This window comes from Planococcus citri, chromosome 3 (assembly GCF_950023065.1).
Source record: "Planococcus citri chromosome 3, ihPlaCitr1.1, whole genome shotgun sequence".
Lineage (NCBI taxonomy): Eukaryota > Metazoa > Arthropoda > Insecta > Hemiptera > Pseudococcidae > Planococcus > Planococcus citri.
Window position 1 is genome coordinate 30,640,097 of NC_088679.1, and position 22,866 is coordinate 30,662,962.

At 32.8% G+C, this 22,866-nt stretch overlaps 1 protein-coding gene across 2 annotated transcripts; it reads right to left on the reverse strand.

The window, feature by feature from the left end:
* Positions 1-9,934: 9,934 nt before the first annotated feature.
* LOC135840241 (uncharacterized) lies at positions 9,935-21,837 on the reverse strand. 2 transcript variants are annotated; one of them, XM_065356674.1, is made up of 3 exons: positions 21,519-21,835; positions 14,477-15,389; positions 9,935-14,339 (listed from the first exon to the last, which is right to left on the reverse strand). In XM_065356674.1, the coding sequence occupies exons 1-3, from the start codon at positions 21,570-21,572 to the stop codon at positions 14,317-14,319; spliced, it is 990 nt and encodes a 329-aa protein (XP_065212746.1). In that variant the 5' UTR covers positions 21,573-21,835; the 3' UTR covers positions 9,935-14,316. The 2 variants fall into 2 exon arrangements, with proteins under 2 accessions (XP_065212746.1, XP_065212745.1); XM_065356673.1 differs by lacking the exon at positions 9,935-14,339 and having other exon boundaries at positions 14,346-15,389; positions 21,519-21,837.
* Positions 21,838-22,866: the final 1,029 nt, after the last annotated feature.

Below are 22,866 nucleotides of genomic sequence, written 5' to 3' on the forward strand. Positions count from 1 at the left end.
AATCCTAAGTATTACAAAATACAACAACTTCACCTTTGCTATACCTATCTAGCATTTTACTTCGAATGATCCGAGATAAAGAAATGATCTCGTTTAATTTGTTAATTTAAATTAAACGAGCCTTCGTATTAAGTATTACAAAACTCATTCAAGAGGGACTCTTTTTTTCCCTTTCGTTGGCTCGTGCTACTACAGGCCGCGTGTAGCAATAATAAGCAGAAGTTACCCGGTCATAATCTCGTAACTGGCAATTAGTTTACAGCAAATAACCGTTATTATCGACAAAGTAGGTTATTACCTGGTAAATTAACCTTTCGATAGCTATACACGCGCGTTTATTATAATGGCTAAAATAATCAAAGTCGTTGTCTCCTAGTTGCACATGTAGTCATCATACCTAGTTTGTTTGTCGGATGGTTTGCAAATGTTTATTGTACAAAATCAGCGATACGTACCTAATAGAATTAATCGTTACTGGTCAACGTACATTATTGTTTGTTAATAATTTGAAAATCATAAACTCGCGGTATACATGAAGAATATCTAGCTAGTGGACACCTATAGGTACATGTACAAAATTAATCAGAGAGCTTAATTTGGGCTTGTGTTTGTTTGAATCTTACACACGTGTAAATTATCCGGTCGCGTTTCATTGGCGAGTATCTATCTTTACCTTTGTTGTCAAAAGAAACCTTGCGAATGTTCGTTATATTGTTTTCAAATGATGATTCTTTTTTTATCTCTTTTGAGCAAACTTCGTCTGCACGTGAAGTTTATCAGACCTTTGTGGTGTTTACGCCGAAACAGTGTTGTGATTTTAAAAGGTTTCCACGAGCTTGAAAATGTTGGATTTTTTCGGACATTTTTTCGTTTTACTCGTTAAATGATGACGTTTTAGACTCTTGAAATTTTTTTTTTCCTGAAAATCGTTAATGTTTCAATTTAGAACACGTGTTCAAGTGAAAATAGTGTGGGCTGGTTTTTTTTGGGAGAGAAAAAGAAAAGATCGAAACTGCGTAGAGAAATATGTTTAATCGCTTTGAAAGACGTATTTTATTTTTGGATTTTCAAAAAAAATTATTCAATCAAGAAGCAAAGGAAAGCTGACTGTGGAGGTATTTTTTCTCAATGATTTTAATTTAATGAAATTATCAGACAAAAAAAAGCAAAAATAAAGCAAAAAATTCAAGTTCGAGATTCGGTTGAATCAGGACAAAATTTAAAAATTTTTCAGCATTTAGAGTAAGATGGAAGGAAAGAAAATTTGCTTTAAAAATTTGAAAAGTCAAAAATTACCCCATTTGAAAGTATGTATTTTGGTTTGTAATTTTTTTTGCCAAAAAAGTGATGAGAGAGGGAGGAGAGGATCCCAATGATCAAAGCACGAATTTTTGTTTTTGTAAGATTGTTGGCACTTCTGTTGTTGTTGTCGTTGTTGTTTTTTTTTTTCAAAAGAAGATGAAAAAAGTAGAAAGGCGAACCCGAGATTTTAAAACAGTGCTGTTAAGAAGATGTAAATGATACATCACAGGGTTTTCATTTTTTTCCTCTTAAATTTTAAGCATTTTAGAGGGAGGGGAAGGAGTTGGAGGGGCACAGAATGTGCTGGATTAAGAATTAAGAAAAAATTGCTTTGATATCGTTGAAAAATGTCAAGTGCTGGGAAAATTGGAATGGGATAGAATTAGTACCCTATCAAAAGTTTATCTTTAAATGGAAGGAGAGGGAGGGGGACAACTTCAAATCATCCAAAAAAATGATATGGGTATCGAATTACAAGTTTTTAAAGCCACTGATTACGAATTCAAAAACGGCTGTTGGCTCCAAAATCAAACTATATCCTTCAAAAAGGGAGTGGTTTCGAGTCCAAAATTATTATAATGCTGTATGGATTGCAAAATTTTGGATTTCATTAGCGCTAATTCTCATTTTAATGGTTATTTAACTGAAAACTAAAACAAACTTAAATCTCTATGAAAAGGATTGGAGCTCAACATTTCGAATGATACAAAGCAGGTGCCAAAATCTAACCTCATTTTTGGAGCTTAGTTTTGATTTTGGAAGTCAAACGTTTTCTTATATCAAAATCAGTATGTACTTTTAAATATATGCGAGCAAAATCGGTTCAGTTTTCATAAATTTAGAGGAGGGGGCCCAAAAATTGGTTTTTGGGTCATATCTCCCCCTGTATGGGACCAAATCGGTTCAAATTTTGGGATTCGGTTCAAAATGCAATTTGAAAGAAAACATATTTCCAAAATTTTTTAAAATTGATTTTAGGGTCTCTTTCCCTAAATTTGGGGCCCTAAAAATCAAAAATTGGAACTCGCTATAGTTTTCGCATCAAAGACTCGTCGAGAGCTTTCAATTGAAAAAAAAATTAGCTTCCTAGGTGTAATTGGGGCTGAATGAGAGCCTGCTGAACTTTTTTTGCTCGTTTTTTGCTTGTAGCTTTATACTATAGATAGGTACCCAAAATTCGATAATCACGTCAATTTTTTTCAAAAATTCTTTTAAAAATACAAAATGTAATAAAATAAGTATTTCACTCCCTTGATTTCTCTCCCTGGTGATTATTGACCTACATTGCAGAAAGAGCCCATGAAACAATTTTCAGCAATATTTGAAGTCCCAGAGGCATATAAAATGACCTGTCAGGTAGATCAAAATTTGAAAAAAATGTATGTTTTCGTCAAAAAATAGGTAAGAATTTTGAAGCCTCTGAAAAATATATTATAGAATCAATTTTTTTTTTGTAGATATATTTGAAATTTATGGACAAAATTTCAGTAAATAAAAACGACCCTGTTGCTGATTGAAAAATAAATAAAAATTGAAAATAGCAAATGGTAATTTTTTTGGCTAATTTAATCTTCCCCTTCAGTTTGATTTGCTCTACTAATTTTACGCTGATGTTCTTCTATTGTGATTTATTCGACATGAAATTGAAAATTTTTCGTCTTCACATATTTTCAAATAAAGATCTTTAAAAAATGAGATTTCAAGGTCAAGTTCAAAACCAACAATTTATCACCATTCTTCCAACTTTGCCTAATACTTAATTGTTTTTTTTTTGTTTGTAACAATTTCTGTTCTCAACTTTTGTGTGGGCACATTTTAAAAATATCATCTAATTTTTTCTCGCCACCAGCGTCAACTTAAAGATGAGAATTTTTCTATTGTTGAATTTAAAGACCCTTAATCTTCATAAATCATGCGACTAAAAAGGTACCTACTCGACTGTTGTGAAGAATAACAATGCTCTTCTGAGCCACAGTAACCATAAGATGGTCTGCTTTTGTACACCAAACACCATAGAAGAATAACGAAACACACAGCGAGAGAGGAAAAAAAACAAGGAAGCTAATTTCGCGCTATTAATCGTGTTTTCTTCATTAAAAGATATTTCCAGATTAGTTTGTCGTCGCGTCGTTTGAAAATTACGCGAGATTCGTATAGAACAAACTCAGCAGTCAGCAGCTAAATTTGTCGTTGAAGAAATATTAGGTACCGGTACGTACAGTACAAAGCACCAAGAAAACGAGCTGAAATTACGTCTTTATCTTATTGTCTCTCCTTTTCCGAATATTTCATCTTTTTACGCAAATAATTCTACTATTATGTTGGTAAAATTTATTATTATCCAACTCTTCCTGTAAGTATGGTACTCTCAGTTTCGAAAACCTTGTTTCCTTATGGTGTCATTTGCCGCAGTACGGATGACGACAAATTTACTCGAATTGGCTAATTTCCGCACCAAGTACTGGATCATCTCGCAATGGCACCCGATAATTTTAACCTACTGTGTAGGTACTCTCCTCAAATGAGGTTGTAATTATGGCGAATTTAATGAGGTTGTATGAAGTTATCGAGTCTTGTTACGAAGATAGGTAGTAAGTAATATGTGATGCTTCGTATAGATTATCTACTCGATGATACATTGTTCTTTGATGAGTGTAACGTGAAATAATAAAATATTGGCAGGCATCAGTGGGCTCGAGTTTGCACATAGAAGGATACGTCGAAATTATTTTTATTCATTTTCCTTTGATATTGTTTTTCCGTAGGCTATCCCAAGTTCAGTTTTTTATCCGAAGAATGTCATTTGAAATTTTTTTTTAATGCTTAAAGGTATACTTTTTGCGTATTGTTACACGCTGTGGAATTATTGTACACCCTGTAAAAAAAAAAAAACTTCAAAAGAATATTGAACGAAAAGATACCCTATTATACGATGGGTGTCGCGTATAACCACGATATTAAATTTTAATTTAAGCGTCGGCTTCGCTTCAAAAATATTTGGTCGGCTGCTTTATTCTTTCTGATTTCAAAAAACTTAATACTTTCTCTATTTATAAATGAAACATGAAACAGGACTCGAAAGTATTCGCCAAGTATTGTTCGCCTAGGCCTATTTAATTTCACTTCAGAAGTAATAAAGTTACAAAAGTCGAAACATTTTCACAAAACGAGAAGAAAATATCTGCTGTCTTTTGTCTCTATGTCTACGCGTGGTATTGTGGTGTAAATTGAACTCGAAATGTTAATGGTAAGTTTGCGTTCGGTTTGAGGTACTCTTCGTAGTTTGGAAACTGGCATGGCAATGTTTCGTTTTTGAATCATGTGGGATATTCGACTCTGATTAATCACCAATCCCCGAGCAACCTGTATTACATAATCGTGTATAGGGTTGCCTAGGTTTGCTCGTGTAGGAGTCGGAATACAGACTTATTAGATGGGTACTTAGATGGCTAACCTGTGGTATTACATACTTGATTTCCCTGAAACGTGCATGATCTAGAAATTGAAAGGGACAATGACTATAGTGGTTGGTCCCACTTTTCATGATGAATAAAAAAGGTTCTCCAATAAAATGGACTACCTACTTCTGAAGTTGAAGGTGCTATGCTATACAAGTAAATAAATTTTTCAATGCACCTCTTCGGACTCCTTTACCTTGAAAGTAGGTAATTTCTCAGAATAATATTTTTTGCTTGTTTCAAGAAGGTATGCATAAATTCACCTTTGTAGTGGGAAAATTTCAAGAAGATTTTTTTGTTCGTCTCATCCAGAAACTGGTGGTCAAAAATGCGAAATTTTGCAAATTTAGGCAGTTAATTCTTCAACTTTCAGAAAAGGCATGTTTCAGGGGAGTTGAATATTGGGTGCAAGTTACCCCTTTTACATCTTGGAAAAAAGGAAGATCCTGATTTCAGAATATCTAATGAATTTTAGGGGTTCAAAAAATCACATCATATGGGAGCCAAAGTAACATAGACCAATCAAAGGTGGTGAAAATTTGATTTTGGGACTACAGATCATTCATCAAATTTGGCCAACGTTCAGAACATACAAAAAAACTGTTTTTTTTTCAATTTCCCCTGATTTCCCCTGTAAAAATGTTGACTATAGCGGGTTTCTAAATGAATTCGGTTGAAATATGTGCATTTAAAATTTTAAAAAAATAACAAGTGTGATTTTTAAAAAAAAAGCGATTTCATTATTGTTTGTTTCGTCACATTTTCTTTCAAAAACAGTAATAAAAATTTTCCATCATTTATTTTTGATGTTGGAGTAAGTATAAGTAATGTAGGTAGTAGGTACTGATTTCGGAAGGATTTCTGAAGAACTTTTCCAACAATCGTGGATCTTTTTTCAATTTTGAATCAATTTTTTTTGTGGCACTTAAATTGTACTTTGAGCGAATTCAACTATATTTTACTACCTAATTTCTTAATTTCATTTTTGATGAATGAGGCGACATGTGTGAGACAGACTTTTTGAAGAAGTTCTTAGTTTCAAACTGATTTTTTCACAATTTTATAGAATTTTCAATAAATGGATCAGAATGTAATTTTTTTTGTTTTTTGTCAAATTTTCGTGAGATTTTACCAGATTTCTCTATCGAACGTTTTTCTCCCTATTTTGATGGATATGATTTGTGATAAGGAGCATGTATTTTTCGATTTTTAATTCTACTAGTAGGTGTAGAAGTTCAATCGATAAATTTCTAGAATTTTCATGAGAAAAGATGAACTGAACTATTAGATTGTAAAATTTGAAAAAAAGAATTGAGTTTGAGTGATCACTAATTTGGGAAATTGAGGATTTTTCTCAATTTTTTCCAAATGATTGTGTTGATTTCTAAAACCAAGTTTACAGACGCAGACAAAAAAAAAAAACAAAAAAAAAACGAATTTGATAGAAATTTATTCTGCAGCTCAAAAGGAAAAATGTTTACATCTCAACAAAATTGAAATGAAATAGGGTAAAATAACACCAGAGTTTCCGATTTTAATTGAATTTTATTTGGGAATTTAAAGACAACCAGTTATAATAAGTACTATACATAGGTACATATATAAAAATTGATACTGCTTCTGAGCTACTTCTGAACAAGCTTCAGAATTTTTCAACGGAAAAAGTTTTCATTTCAGAAGACTCCTAAACTTGTACAGAAAATATATTAATTTAAATTTTCAATCTTATTTAAAAGAAATTTTCAAAATTCAATTTTTTTTTTCGAATTTAGTATTTTTTCAATTCTTAAAATGCATTGAAATGAAAAATTTCTACTTCAAATTTCTAATCAAAGTTTCAACTAATTTTCAAAATCTTGCATAAAATTTTAAGCATTTCATACAAAGCAGAAATTTTTAAAAATTTGTACACCAAGCACCTAAACCCACCTGTCAATTCTGTAACTCTGAAGTCATCTCCACTCAACACCTTATATTTTTTTATTTCCCCTCCCTCAAAATAAAACGCCAATCCTTAAACATTTCAGACCTTCGCCATACAATCCATGACAACATCAAACAGATGGAAAACATTCTTGGATTCATCAAAGAAATCAATCTTTTGAACCAAATCTAGACTAATCTCTTGAAACTGGGCGTAAAAATCCTGGCAATTATATACTTACTTACTCTCAGTATAAAAAAATATTAAAAAAAAGAAAAATTCTTAAAAATGTTGAAAAAATTATCAATTTCGCCAATTAAAAAAAAAAAGAAATTCCAAGATAAAGTTTGGTCAAAATTAAAAATTTCGACGTTATTTTACTCAGTTTTATTCAAGTTTTGTTGCGATTTAGTTAAAAATGTTCCCTTGTGACTCGTCGAAGGGATTTTAATCACTTTTCATTGATTTTTGTACTACTTGACTCAAGTTATTATGTTAAAAAATAAATAGATGCTGAAACTCCATTTTTGGTCTCTTCACATTAATTTGAAACTGAAATTGAAAACCAGCCGGAGGCTCCAGAATTGCTCAAAAGTGGTTGTTTTTCTGTTGAGAGGGTTGAGAGATAAATTACTACATAATCATGCGCATTACTTGGATAGCGAAAAAAAGGTTGTAGGATTCTTACCAAAATCAAGTGAAGACCCTCCTTTTGAGTTTGGAGTCATCCAAAAATTTTTTTAGCACCGATACTTGCTGTAGAATTTTCATGGGAATGGTGTTTTTTGGAGGGGCCTGGGGGGGGGGGGTGAACTGGTTGACATAATTTTTTTTGCCCTGTACGTGTAGTTTACAAAATTTGGTTGATTTATCTTGAATTTTCTCTTTTTTTTTTTTGGAGGGCCTCATCCCATTTCCTCATTTTGCATTATTAATGATAATGAACCATTGAGCATTTAGAATACGTAGATACGTTGTAAAAGGTTTCGTCTTCGTAAAGAACAGAATGAGTTTTTGGTACGAACTACAGTTGTGTTTTTTCCTTACAAAAACAGAAAGAAGAAAGACGATTCAGAAGCACGAATACGAGAGTAGGTAACCATTATCGTTTGTTTCATAATATGTACATATAATATTTTGAGAAAAATGAACAACTCATTTTTCGTAATTTTCCAAACGACTATTTCCTGTTCACATCGCAAATCTGGGCGACAATTTTTATTTTTTATTACGTTCGTCGCGTGCGATGATTGCAGCAACAGGTAGTTTTCTCAACGTCTAAAGATATACCTACCTAGTACCTACCTAGAAGACGATACGACATTCAAGCGCTTTTAGCTCACATTTCACATGGGTAGTCTTTATCATCAGCAAGATACTCGTATGAAGTACCCTTACCCACCTATACCTTACTCACGTATCGTATAATTATGACTGTTGTGTGTAGATATAAATTTTGCAATATGCAATGCATTCGGAAAGAAGAAAATACACATAATAGTGCATATTCGAAATAGTCGTAGATATGTAGGTACTCGATGAAAAATCCGAGTACAACTTAGATATACCTAGCTATATATTTAATGTATTACTCAACGTGCGAATTCACCGTTATGAATTTTTAAATAGGAGACGACAGACGAAAATAAACCGGAAATTATGTAATAAAAAAAAAGACGATGGTCGTTTTCGAATTCTTTTTCATATTTATCTATTGCGTGGCCGATTGTCTTCTTATATTTTTTCTTCGGTTTTCTGGAGGAAGTAACATGTCGCAGCGGGTTTATTATCTGCTCTTCAGCAAGTTAACCGTTACCCATTAATTATTGCTTGATACGATGGCATCAGCAGCGCAGATTATAGTCGTATGCCACTACAAAAAAAAAGGAGGATGGTTCTCGTTTGGTCGCATGTCTCGATGAATTAATTCGCTTTCACTGATTCGTTGTGTTATTGGCCCATGGTTGAATTTTTTTTTTATAGCAGTCTTGACATTGGTCTGAGTGATTGATTTGTGCAAACGAAGTAAAACAAAATGACACGAGACGACGATGAAGTTCACTCGTCTGTGTTTGAAAAGTCTTTCTTTTTTCCCTTCAATTTTCACGACCTTGGTGTTGTAATGAAGTCTGCTATATACTGCCAGTGCCACCGCGAATGAAATACTTATTATAGTTCAAATAAATACCTACGTGTGCCAAAATCTATAATATTATAAAAGTCTCGACGAATATTCAACGTAAAAATTACGTTAGGTGTCGAGACATTCGACGCACTATACAGTCTGCTTTTATTAAAAATAACGAATTTTCCAGCAAGTTAAATTGTTATTTTAAAAATTTTCATCCAATTTAGTTCGAGTTGAATTGGAAATTGTTTTTCTTTACATTTGATAAATTTTCATTTTCTCGCCTACAGTACTACCTACCTAGTTGTCTTTTTTCCTTAGGAAATCATCCCATATTGTGCCAGAAATTTAAAACTCGCGCGAAATTCTTGGAATTTTATGAATAGAAACTAAGTATATTGTAAATCTTGGAGAAAAAAAATAAACTCCTAATTGCTGTGTCCAATTGATTAATAATAATATATACATTACGCGTGTACTGGCGTTTTACGTATTATAACGGATGAATATGAAAATTTCACGATCTGTCGGCGAAATCATATAAGCTCCTGTCCTGTTAATCTCACTATAAATAAAAATGGTTGGATAAACTGTTCCTGAGATGTGTACTTATGGTACTCGTATTTTGTTTCACCAACGTATTTTATAATATATTTTTAACGAGCTTTTTGGAGATTCATTAGCCGGAGTCGTTGCGCGGTAATTAACATCGATGGGTACCGATTACGTTGTTGTTGTTGTTTTTTTCCTTCATTTTCTTATGTATTTTTTCGCGTTTGAATCATTTTAACACTTTCACTACTCCTGAAATCAAACGGTAATTGTTTCGTTGTTTCGGTATTTTAAAGAGTAAATATACGTCTAATCCGAGTCGAAATGTACTGTGAATAATTGTAGAGACAAATTAGCACGTGATGCCTTCGAGGAAAAATTTTCGGTGCATTTTTTTTTCTTTGCTCGTTGTACGAGTATCTACCTATCTAGCTACGAGTATAACCTACCTACGTGTAGTCTTTGTCGTTTTTAATTGCTACGCTATAGGAAATCTATCGTGGTAACGTTAATTAATTATGTAGTCGAGGAACAGGAATGAGAGAAAAAAAGACTCGAGTCAACGTGATTTTTCATTTATTAACAACATTAATAAATTATACAATTATAGTTATATGTACAAGTGAATGGTAAAGGGTTTTTTCTACTTATATAAATACGTTTTGGTAATCTAATTACGAAGCTGAATGGGAAGAGAACGAATATACTTTGTTATAGTAGTTGTTAATCGTGCAAATGTAATAGGTTGCAGATCAAAATAATCGAATGTAGGTATTTTTGGGTAATATGTGATTTTTTTTGGTGATTTTTGAGTTAGGAATCATTTGCGAACGATTTCGAGTAGATTTTTTGAAAAATGAACGAAACACGAATGTTTGGTCGTTTGCGAATGATTCTCGTTTGAAGCATCAATTAGGTAGGTGAATAGATGATTCTTCAGGCATTTGAAGTTCATTAAGCATGTCGACAAAAAAAAAAATCCTACCAAAATATAGACCATGATTCATAATCATTCAATCATTCTCGAACGATTCATTTACATAGATGTGTAATTCAATTCACATCCATCCTGATTGAAAAACATAATTTATGAACGATTGTTTGTTTCGATGCGAAAATCAAAATATTCTGGAACCATTTCTACGATTCAATGTATAAGTTTGATGATTCAGTCGTTCGTGAACGATTCTTTTTCGTTTTTCATAATTGCAGATGTAAATCGAAATTATCATTATCCTTAAATTTAGTAACTTTTGAACAATTGTCCTATTTTGAAAATATAATCGTTCACGAACGATTTGTTTGATCTAGTGATTCAGTCGTTCGCGAATGATTTGAACAATCCAACAATTTTTTTCATTCTTGGTGAATTAAAATGTTCAAATTTTCGGTTTTGTGATTTCTCATGATTTTTTTTTGTTCAAATGATGAACCGTTCACGAACGATTCAAATGATCCAGTGATTCACTCGTTCGCGAACGATTTTTTTTATGATACATATACACCTTTATTATTCCTGGTTAAAAGAGTCATCCTTGGTAGATTTAGTTGACAATTTATTTCTAATTTACTGATTTCTCATGTTTCTTTTTGTTCAAATGTAATCACGATGTACCGCTCATGAACGATTCAAATGATCCAGTGATTCACTCGTTCACGAACGAATTTTTCTCGCAATTTGTTTAGTAAAATTGTTATCATTCTCAATTCAATGATTTTTTTTGAAAAAAATCGTTCACGAACGATTTAATTGATTCATTGATTCAGTCGTTCGCGAACGAGATTTTCCATGATTTATTTAAGGAAATTGCGACCGTTCTAAATTCAACGGTTTTCCAGCAATTTCTTTGTTTCTTGTTTTAATTTTTAAAATGCTATCGTTCACGAACGATTCAATTGACCCATTGATTCAGTCGTTCGCGAACGAGATTTTCCATGATTTATTCAAGGAAATCGCTACCGTTCTGAATTTAGTGGTTTTCCAATAAATTTTTTGGTTTTTTGTTTTAATAGAAAAATACTATCGTTCGCGAACGATTCGATTGATCCATTGATTCGGTCGTTCGCGAACGAAATTTTTTAATGATTCGTTTGGATAAGTTGATACTATTTTTGATTCAGTGATTCTTCAACGATTTTCTGGTCCAGTGATGGAAGAAGCGAACGAGTGGGAGCGAGAGCGTCAAAGAGCGGCTCTTTTAGAAGAACGAGAGAGCGATGGGAACACTCCCACAAAAAAAGTTCTTTTAGCCTACTGAGAAGAGCGCTTTTTAGGAACCGTGATTATTTGAGTGAGCGAGAGTGAGAGTGGGAGCGACTTTACATATTTTTGACGGGCTTTGCTCTTGTTTTTTTTTTTTTTTTTTTTTTGCTATTTCATCGCTATAAATGCTTTCTTGTTAGAAATCCTTAATTCTTTGGTTTTTCAAATCCTGCTTTTGAAGTTGATATAAAATGAAGAAAAAAATAGGAAAAAAATGGTAAGGTTATGGTCACGCTTTAAAAAAATTGAAAAAATATTTTACAAAGCATGGAATTTTTGATGAAAAATTGAATTTGAAGAGCAAGAACAGGTGTAGGAGCAAGAGCGAGTGTGGGAGCGGTAGCGAGAGTGGAGTAATCTGAGAAGTGAGAATAGTGAAAAAGGAGCGAAAGAGCGCGAACGACCCTTCAATGAAAGAGCGAGCGAAGAGAGGGAGCGGAAATTTTAAAGAAGTACCTAAAGAGCAGAATGAGAGCAAGCATCGTTCACGAATGATTAGATTGATCCATTGATTCGGTCGTTCGCGAACGATTTTTATTACAAAATGGATTTGAATCGCGACAATTTGCAATTGAATTGAAATGATTTTTTATACATGAAGGTACAAAATGATCGTTCCCGAACGATTCGAGCCATGCAAAGAATCAAATGTTCGCATTGTTTTTCACGTTCAATTAAAAATTAAAATCCTACTTGAAAGACTTTACTTTTTTTGTTTTAATACAAAGTTGAATATTATAGTCGTTCGCGAACGATTTGATCGATCTAAAGATTCGGTCGCTCACAAGAAAAAATTTCCTTTTAGGTAATTGATTTAGATTATGGCCATTGCCAATTTAGTGATCTGCAAACTGCAGATGATTACTTTATTTCAATGCCAAGGTTGTATTATTTTATTCATGATCGATTCAATCGATCTAATAATACCTAAGGTCATTCACGAACGACTGTTTTCCACAATCGATTTGAACCGTGTTCAATTCAATCGGTTCCAAAATAAATCTGTTCACGAATGATTCGATGGGTAAAATGATTCTGCCTGTAGTCGTTTATAAACGATTCGTTCACTATTTGCTCACAATTTTTTTTTTTTTTTTAGCACGGGGGTGTTTCTGTTTTAATCGTTCGCGAACGATTTTATTTATTTGATGTAATTATCTGAAATCGTTCGCGAACGACTTGTTCAAAATATAGCTCGATCATGAATGATTTTTCTTCGAACATTTTATTTCAATAAAACTTGTTTCGTTCGTGAACGAATTTGAAAAAAATATGTATAATGTAATTGTAAGTATCTATAAGCATTTCGTATCGAGATACTTAGTTTTTCGTTTTCTACCTATACTTATTCTATGATGATGTTCTGTTTCCATTCAGCTTCTTAAATATTATTGTAACTATTCAATTGATTTTTTTAATATGGTTTTCATGGGTAGCGTAAAAAATTATTTACAAATTATACACATAATTTTAAAAAACCTATAAAATAAAAAATAAAAATATAATCAAAACAGTCGAAAGTTTACGTCCCATGAATCGTAAGTTTTTTCATTCATGTAAAAGTCTTTTTTTTTAGTAAGATAAAAATTATATATTTTTTTACTTCGTTTCACTTTAGATTTTTTTTTTTAAATGACAATTAACGCCATTCTATAAAATTAAATTCCTCTGTTTACGTATAAAATTTATCAACAAACACTTCGAAGAGCAAACTTTGTCAGGCGACTGAACCTTTTTTAATCTTTGTTAAAATGTTCGTTCAAAGATTAAATAGGTATTTTTGTCGTTAGAATAGCGAATAATTTGATAGTCAAGTAAAAGATCTTTTCACTTGTATAAATTTTCAACTTTTTATCTCATACAAACGAAAGTGATTTAAAATAAATAAAAGGAAGTTTTCTCCCATCCAGACTCTTTTTTTTTTCGAAGCTGATTGAGTAAAATTACCTACTCTGAAAATTTCTCGAAAATGTAAATCTTTTTGAAAAAAGCGTGTAAAGATAGCTTTTTGTGACGATTCTCGACAAAGCAAACTTGATCGAGATCTTTGCCGGTAGCTTTACAAAAAATAAATCAAATTTCGAATTGAATTAATCTTTGAGAGGTTATCAAAACCAGCGATGGATAACGTTATTGAAAAGAAAATTTTCACAGAAAAGAAATTTTCTACATGAAAAGGTTCTGTAAATCGTCTACCTTATAATAAAATGCTTTCAGATTTTTTTTTTTTTTGGAAAGAGAAAATCTCATGAGAAATTTACGGAAACAGGGAAATAAAATTCTAGTTGGCGGTATCGTCGAGCTCGAAATGTGGTATCTTTACTCTCATCATTATACCAGGTGGAAATTTTGAGTCAGCGTTGGAAAATAGGCCCGATGGGATTCATGGTTCTTATTAATGTAGAGACTTTTATGCGGCTCTGCGATTTTTAATGACGTTACGTAGAAAATTTATTAATAAAGCCATTCGACGAATTTTGCATAATGCAAAATACCTATCTATAGATTATTCTGGCCAATATATCACGTTGGTACCTACTCGTTGAATTCGTATTTTTTTTTCGGATTTACGTGATAGCGAGTCGTTGGTTGATAAAAAAAAGTCTGCCAGAATTTTTATCAACGAACGAATAACTTTTCATCTTATAAAAATATCATTTGACTGCTTCGGTAATCACTTTTCGTTTTACTACGATCTCGTTCTCAAGGCACCTATAATAAAATCGCACATTGTAATAGGGCTCTAGAAGGGATAAAATTAAGCTAAAGTGAGAAGTGCGCAAAGCATAATAACGCCCGGGTGTGAATTAATTACTCAACTGTGGAATTTAAACTGGAAATATGATTACCGATGTTAAGTTTCTCGGGTGCTGTCCTCTCAGTGGACGTGGTCACCGACTGGCTCTCCGATTTATCGTTATCGACCGAGCTGCTCTTCGATTCGATGGAGTTCTTTTTTTGCGGATAGTACTTGCCCGCTGGTATTTGATATATGTTGACCGGCCTCTGGACCATTTGAGTCTGATAAGGATTACCAGATGGTTTGAGGAATTGCGAAGTATGCGTTATCACAGGAGATGGTAACGTAGCCGCTGCTACTGGTACGATATTAGCTCTCAATGGTAAACTATAAGGTGGACTGGTAGCATACTGAATAGTTGGCACCAGATTATTGTACCCTTGTTGTTGATGATGATGGATTGAGGGTGGCTGAGGTTGAGGTGGAGGTGGCGGATGAGGTAAATTATGATGCAAAGGCTGATTGCCATTGTCCGTTGGTATCAAAACATACGTCTGATAAGGTCCTGTACTCGGTTGACCAGCGTGTACCAACAGAATTACCGGCGATGGTGTCGCGTGAAATGGTAGAGGACTTACATGTGCCGGGTTAGGGGACGTGTAAGGCTGCGTGTAAGGAGGCTTGTAGATGAACTTGTTGTATTCGGGTGGTATTTGATTGGATCGGTATTGCTGGGGGGTCGAAGGCGTCGCGTACACCTCGTAGGTGTTATGGCTGTTGGAAGAAGAAGCTGTAGGGTGTTGTGCACTTAGATATTGAGCGAAGTTGGAGAAAGGGTGGTTGGCTGGGAACACGTATCGGTATGGGAAGTCGGTTTGCATTGGCATGTTTGATATTCGTGGCTTTAATTCGTGATGTAGTTTTGAATTTGTCGTAGGTTTACGAGGTCTCGGGTCACGATCGTTGTTTGATATTCGCATGGCACAGAGATCCGGTGTCAGAGATGTCAACGTCATCCAAAGCTGCAACATACGAGTAGATTAGTTAAAGGTGCCCTTGAGTGCTGCAAGCGATGAAGTTTAAGTAAGTTTTTGTGATAACGGTATGTGATATGAGGATGAATCCCGATACAAAAAAATGTTGAAAAATGTTGACCAAATTCAGTGGAGACGTTCACTTCAAGTTCAATGTGACTCGAGAAAAATTTCAGCTCCGGAGATGTCCTTGGAGGAGATCTATGGGCGCTTAAAGAGGGAGCATTTTCGAAGTAATCGCCTTCTTTTCGATATAGGCAGTTAGGCACTACCCAATCTGTTTTGGGGATAATGATTTAGTTCCAAAACGTGGTAGGTATTTGAGATTCTGCGTCGACCTTAACGCCATTTCCGTCAAAATCCAAGACCTTTTTTAGAGTTCTACTAAGCGGTTGTAAAATTGCAAATCACTCATTTTTGGCTAAGTAAATTTGTGTTTTGAAAATAATTTTTTCTTAAATATTTCGCATTAATTACCCATGCCAAAACATCAAAAGATTTCGTTTCTGAAACTGGTGGAAAAATTTGAACTCTGTGGTGTCAGTTTTTTGGTCATTTTTACCAATTTCAAAACATTGAAAAAACGAGCCAAATTTTTTAGCTATTTTTCTCAATTTTTTGAAATTGGCAATAATTTTGAAAAAATCTTCTAGAACTGGACTATTTTTCCCAAAACAAGTTTTTCTTAGTGACTTTATTCAACTCAAAATGAAGATCTCCACTAAATTTTCCCAAAATCCTTGAATACTTTTTTTTCATGATTCGCCTAAACTTGAGCAAAAATTCTGCAAATAAAAACGTCTACTGTTTTATGAATCGGATTTTGGTATGAAATTTGAATTTTGGTGACATTATTAATGTTGAAAAAGTTGGCTGGCGTGGAGTTGGAATTGATTTTGCAAAATTTCATCGTTGATTTTTATCCTTCTTGATTCTTTTCACCATCCCTATGAACTTTATATGAAATTCTATGAATTTGATATACTTATTGGCTCAATGATCAATTTTATTGCGAATCAAAATATTTGTAATGGTAATGAATTATGTATTTAAAATTTTTCTAAGAGAGAGGCAAATATGGAGGGGGATAGAAAGAAACGTTTGATAGGTTCTGTTTTAATGAAGTTGGAAAATTAAGAGGAGTATCTATCTCATTTTCTATTTATTTTCTTCTTGAAAAAATGAAAATTTTTGAAAGATGAGAATGATGTTAGGTAAGTATGGGGTTTCAGCTGCACTCTAAAATTTCCGACAACTTGCAAGAGAACCAACAGCCTGGCTGATCCTTTGAAAATGATTTCTTGTTTACGATTCTTCATTACATCTTTTTTCAAACTCCAAAATGAATTTTTCTCTTCGAAATGAATTTTGACATGAATGTGTTTTTTGCGTCAGTGGTCTGTCTCAAAGGTTTCAAGACTGTATGTATAATAAGTATACGTCACAAAGACTTACAAACTTGGATAAAAATTCATCAATTTCATTTGATTTTACAATATTTTATCTGACTTTATGAACTAGGGTGAAAATTACGATGAATTCTAGACTTTTAAAAACTTGGAAAAAATGATCAATTTCCAAAAGTTTCAAATATTGTCATACTCTTGAAAATTCGGATAAAAAATTAACCAGTTTCATATGATTTTATTATATTCTATATGACCTTTAAGAACTTGGAGAAAATTGCGATGCATTCTTGACATTATGTCAAATTTTTTAAAACTTGAAAAAATTACCAATTTTTCACATTTTAAAATAGGGACACCCCCTTGAAAATTTGAAGAAAAAAAAACGATCCATTTCTACAATATTTTAGAGAAGGTACATAGGTCTAGATCTTACTTTTTTTGTCGGACTTTTATGAACTTCGAAAGAAAAAATGTATCATTTGCTAAAATTTTTTTAACATTCAAAAATTACTTCCTGATATTTTGTCGGACTGCTTTTTATTTTGAATTTGTAAACATTGATTTAACTTCACCAAAACAAATCATTCATGATTTTAATTTTTCCTAGGAATGGAGACCGTAGCTTCATTTTTTATGACATTTTGTCACATTCGTTAAATTTAGGTGATGGTAATGGAAAATAATGCACGTTTTGAAAAATGGTGAGACCATTCTCAAAAATTTCCGGTATTTTGACAACTTCCTCACATGAGTGAAAATCTCGTTGTTAAATACATATTTTAGATCTCAATGAGTGAAAATCTCGTTGTTGAATATTTTAGATCTCAAAAAGTCAGCTTTTCTTGGAGATGCAAGTCTTTTAAAGAGTCATAAAACACTACTTTCAGAGGTGAGGTGAATTAGTGGAGGTGAAGGGGTAGTATCTAGCAAAAATTTTGAATTTTGAAAACTTTTCAATATGTACCTTCAAAAATGGTGGTTTGATAAGTACAAAAGATAAGACATTTTCGATTGATTTTATTTTATTTCTATAATTCCTCAAAATAATTTTTCGCCTTCAAAAATTTTTACAATACATAATAGTACATCAGAACTCAAATATGCTTGAACGAAGTGAGGGCAAAATTTTAGGAAAATCTATTATTTGAAAAGTAAAACAACATCATTTTGTTGGTCTCGACATTTTTCAAATTATATGTGCAATTAGAAATTCCCAAAAAGACAAAGTTGGTAGGTAAATCAGCTCAAGCAAAACTAGAACATGAACTATCAAAAATTCACGATTCATGAAGTAAAACAACGTCAGATATTTTTGTTGGCGGAAGTTAATTTTTCTATTCCTGGCATTTTCAATACTTTTAATCACGCATTCGTATGTACAGTGATTTAGAAAGGATAGAACTGTAGGTAGGGCATATATTTCTGGAAGGAAAAGGAAATAATTTTTTATGCTAGAAAATCTCTAAATCTTGAAATTTATCCGAATTTCTGAACGAAATTTGTCTGGAGGAATTTCCCTCGTCCCTTCACCTCCTCTGCTTGTTTATTTTTCCAAAAAAATTTGCCATAGAGTGTGAAGTTTCTCAGCAAAATTTGTTAATATTTTCGAATGAATAAAGGAAGTTGTTACTTTCAAGTTCGAATTTTGTTCCCAAAATTCTGCAGAAATTTGAAATTTGAATAGGAGATAGTGGGACCTTGATTAAATCAAAAAGGGTTGGTAGACTAATTCAGGATTTCAATTTTTGACCAAAGATTATGAGGAAAGCCGAAAATCAAGTCTAATTTTTCATGCCTTTACTTCCTAAAAAAGCATTGCTAGGTCATGATCGTGACCTAATTTTAATATTCGTCGCATTTTTAAACATTTTGCCTATTTTTTTTTTCAATTTTGATTATTTTTGAAAAATTGCCCATTTTACATATTAGGTAGGTACCTAGACCTAAATTTGATCAGGCCATAGGTAGATTCCAAAAATTTTCACTATCGATTTTTTTCGTTTTCCAGTAAAGTCTTCTCAATTTGATGTGACCATTTTGGTGTTTAAGTTACTCCTAGCTTTTTCAGTCCTTTTAATACCTACGTTATTTTTCTTGCCATGGAGATGAAAAAAATAGCGAGGGAATCACTCAGTTTCTTTTTAGTGTGAAATGTGAGTCCAAAATAGAAAAAGTTTCAGTTGGCTTTGCTTAGTATAAAAATTGAAAGTGTTACAAGTTTTTGGATTTTTAATAATAGCTCAAAAATTAATAATACGTAATTATGCCTGGGTTACTGCAATCACGTTCTGAGTTCTTCATTTGAATTGAGTACCTACCTATACACTTTAAAAGTCCAAATTTCAAAAAAATAAAATATGTACCCCAAAATATCGAAAAGTGCGATTGAGAAAGTATAGCTACGAGTATAATCTTATGTAGAAGTTTTCTAGAGTTATAGCTGACTAATTGCACTTCTTGAAATTTTAGAGTAGCTTTTGTTGGTTGAAATTGTGAACTTTGAAAACACGTTTTTGTAATCGTGTCAAATGTATAGGCATTAAAACATTCCTGAAGAGAGTGATGGATTGTCGGAGTTTTAGCCGTCCAATTAAATTTTTTAACATTTTACACATTTTTTTTTTTTTTTTTGGTTGAAAATTTTGTAGCCACAAGAAACGTTATTTTCTAATGTAATTACATAGACCTAACAGTCATTTGATTTTCTGTCCAATTTACGTGAATATTGAACTATTTTGGGCAATTTGTACACCTGTAGGACCTTCAATTTTTCGATTTAACAGTTAAAATTTTTTTATCAGCTGCTGTACCTAATAGTTAACCATATTATTATCTGATTGACATGTTGAGGACTTTCTGCACTCGGTTTTTTTCTATCGTACAGTGATTTGTTAACCAATCATTTTTTTGATTTTTGCCTTTTGAAAAAAAGATTTTATAGCCGAATCAATAAAAATTATTAATTTTTTTAATGATTTCAATTTTGTACCATTTTGTATTGCTGCGATTGTTTCTCAGACCTATTGATTTTCAAAACACTCTACTTTAATGTTCTTTCACTTCGAATTTTAAGATCTCAATGAGCTGAAATGTAATAAGTGTTGGATTGTTCAGAAAAATAATATTTGCTCATCACCTGATGCGTTTAAAATGTAAATTAAGTAGAATCTTTTCCCTATCCTGTGAATCTTGCTAATGATGATTTTTTGATGAAAATTGGCCAGAAAACTGATGAAACTTGTTCAAAATCATTTTAAAAAACTTAATCTCTCCTCCTCCTCTCCCTAAAATAAATTAAGTAGACGTAATGATTTTGCGTAGAATTATTCTAATTATTCGTTCATTCGTCGCCTTTCTTCCAAGCCTAAAAAGGAAAACTGCCAAAAACGACGGTTTGTAAGATAATCTCCCGAAATACTTAGTCATTTTAGAGGAAATTTCTCGAGATTAATGTTACGTAAAAGTTGCGTTAATACCGCTAATTAAATCATCGGAATGTACAGAAACGTAAAAGATCACTAATACAGAGGCAGTGTATCTTATTCAATTAATATTATAATTAATTTCGCGAGTAAACAGTCGAATTTTGACTAAAAACAAATATGCGACGATGACGACAACGACGCGACGACGGGAAGATTCTCTCGAATGGAATGTTTGCTCTCTTTGGAACCATTATAATTTTATGATTCATTTGGGACATGCTCGAGTAAATATCTTTGCCTATTCTTATCATTATTTTTGCAAGTTTTCGTAAGAATTTATTCACGAATAAGGAAACGAGCGAGGGGTTGTAAGAATACCGATTTGTTGATTTTTCTTTATTTTTCTTATTCCTCAAAATACCTACGAGGGACTGGTGTAAAAAAAAGAGCTTTTGATTAGAGCAAATCGACGTTGTAGTATTTGTCATTTTTTTCCCTTTTTCATTTGCAAATGTCAGTTAAGCTGAATGTTGAATTATTTAATTGGAAGAGAGTAAACATTCGAGTACAAAGTGATTGACAGTGACAATAACAATGACAAACCAAATTCGGTTTTTCGATTTTATCTTCATTTTTTTTTAAATTGCTCGAGTGTTGAATTTTCTTATACTTGCTTGTATTTTATATTATTTGCAAATCAGTAAACAACCTCGAGGTTTATTGAAAATGCTTCGAATTGAATAAGGAATTCAGACGCGTTAAAAAAAATAATTTCAACCCTTTTTTTACTCGAAAAATGAAAAAAACACGCGTTATTCTTTTTTCCGCCGTGAAAGATTTCCCCACTCGTAAAGCCTATCAAAACCGATAAAAGATGAATGAAAAATTTTCAACTCGCAAAAATGAACTATGAAACCAGAGAGCCCGTAATTTTCACAAAAACATTTTATTATCTAAATAATAAACGCTGTCGAGATAAAGTTTGGCAAAGAAAGTTTTCACGGTTAATAAATTTGTCCGGCGGCTTGATCGATTTTTAATTAATTCTTAAAATATATACTCATTTTAAACGCGAAACGTAAATATTAAAACTTGTCTGTTCCGGTGGTTTCGCATTTCTTCGCTGTAACCTAAGGTGATTAATTTTTCATCGTTTTTTCCAAATTTGCGGTCACGAAACAGAGCCCAGAGACGATAAATAATGAATTATTCTTTTACCACGTGTTGACATGTCAATAAATACACCGAAAAAATAATCTTCGAGGAAAAAAATTCACACTTACCAAAAATAATAATGGTTCTCTAGGCGCTTGATGGCCCAAAACTCGTATTATCATGTTGCCAAAACAAAACAAACGTTATTCAAAAAATTGTCGTATTTTATTATTATTTTTTTTTTTTGCAACCGAACACACTAAAAATACACCATATATTACACTTTATTACCGGTATCGGTCGTTTAAACACTAAATCATCGGATACGCGCGGTCGTTACGTTACATCGATCTTATTCCATCATCTTCACGGTTTCAATCTGCAGAACTCATGCATGGTACATTGGTTTTTCATGCGAACAATAAAGGATTACGGAGGATGGGACGAGAGAGCGCGGATGGTATGAGTTAAGAAAATGGCGAAAATGGATGCGAGCTGATGGGAAATATCGCTTTCATTAACATAAGCCAACATCGAACGTTTTTCGTCGCTTTGCTTTGTTTCCATTTCGCTTTCTTTCGCGCGTGCAACGTCGTTGTCGTTAATGAAAAAGACGTAATATCGGACAGGACATCGCTGGATGTTGGACATTGTACGCGGACAGTAGCTTTAACGTTGACATATTGATTGCTAATAAATTTGGTACTTTTTTAATTGCCTTCATACAGACTTCGAGAGGCGATTTTTATTTTGAATGAGATTCCGCGTAAAAGTGTCAGTGGCTTGAGTATTTTTATGAAGTGTATTTTTGGAAGGTCGTCAGTTTAAATTTTTTTTCAATAAGATCAACTGAGAAGCTCGAGAAATGATTCTGAAAAAGCATCAATTTCTACCAAATTGGATGATGCAAGGAAGCAGGGGATATGTTGAAACACTCTTCGAGGAATTTTGAAGAGTTTCCCCCTCCCAACCTCCATATGAAGAAATTTTGGCTCCTTTGTCTACACAAATTTTCGTGTTGATTATCTGACATTTTTTGAATACCTGTTGAAAATATTATTCACGAATTTTTCAATTTTCTATTACCTACAAAGTTTCATTTTTGAAAAAATAAAAAAAATAAGTAGGCACAGGTACAGGTACAGTAAGTCCAAGTACTTAATGTTAAATTGCCTTTGATTCGGATCTTTCCATCAAAACTCAGGGGGGAAGTGTTCCTAGAATGATTTTCAAGGATTTTACGTTGTCTCCGGCTGTTCTAAATTTATTGGTTTGAAATTTGGTGAAGAGTTAAAGATACTTCGGGGTAAGTAATGACCCGGAACTTTTTCAAATTTAATTGGCCTCAACACCGACCCCAAAATCTACTTTGAAAACTTCAAATCAATGTATGGTGGAATCAGGGTGTCTAACAGTCCTTCCAATCCTTAAGGTTAGAAAAAGTTTGTCCTTTTGCCTATGGGTCCCTCTTTTTTC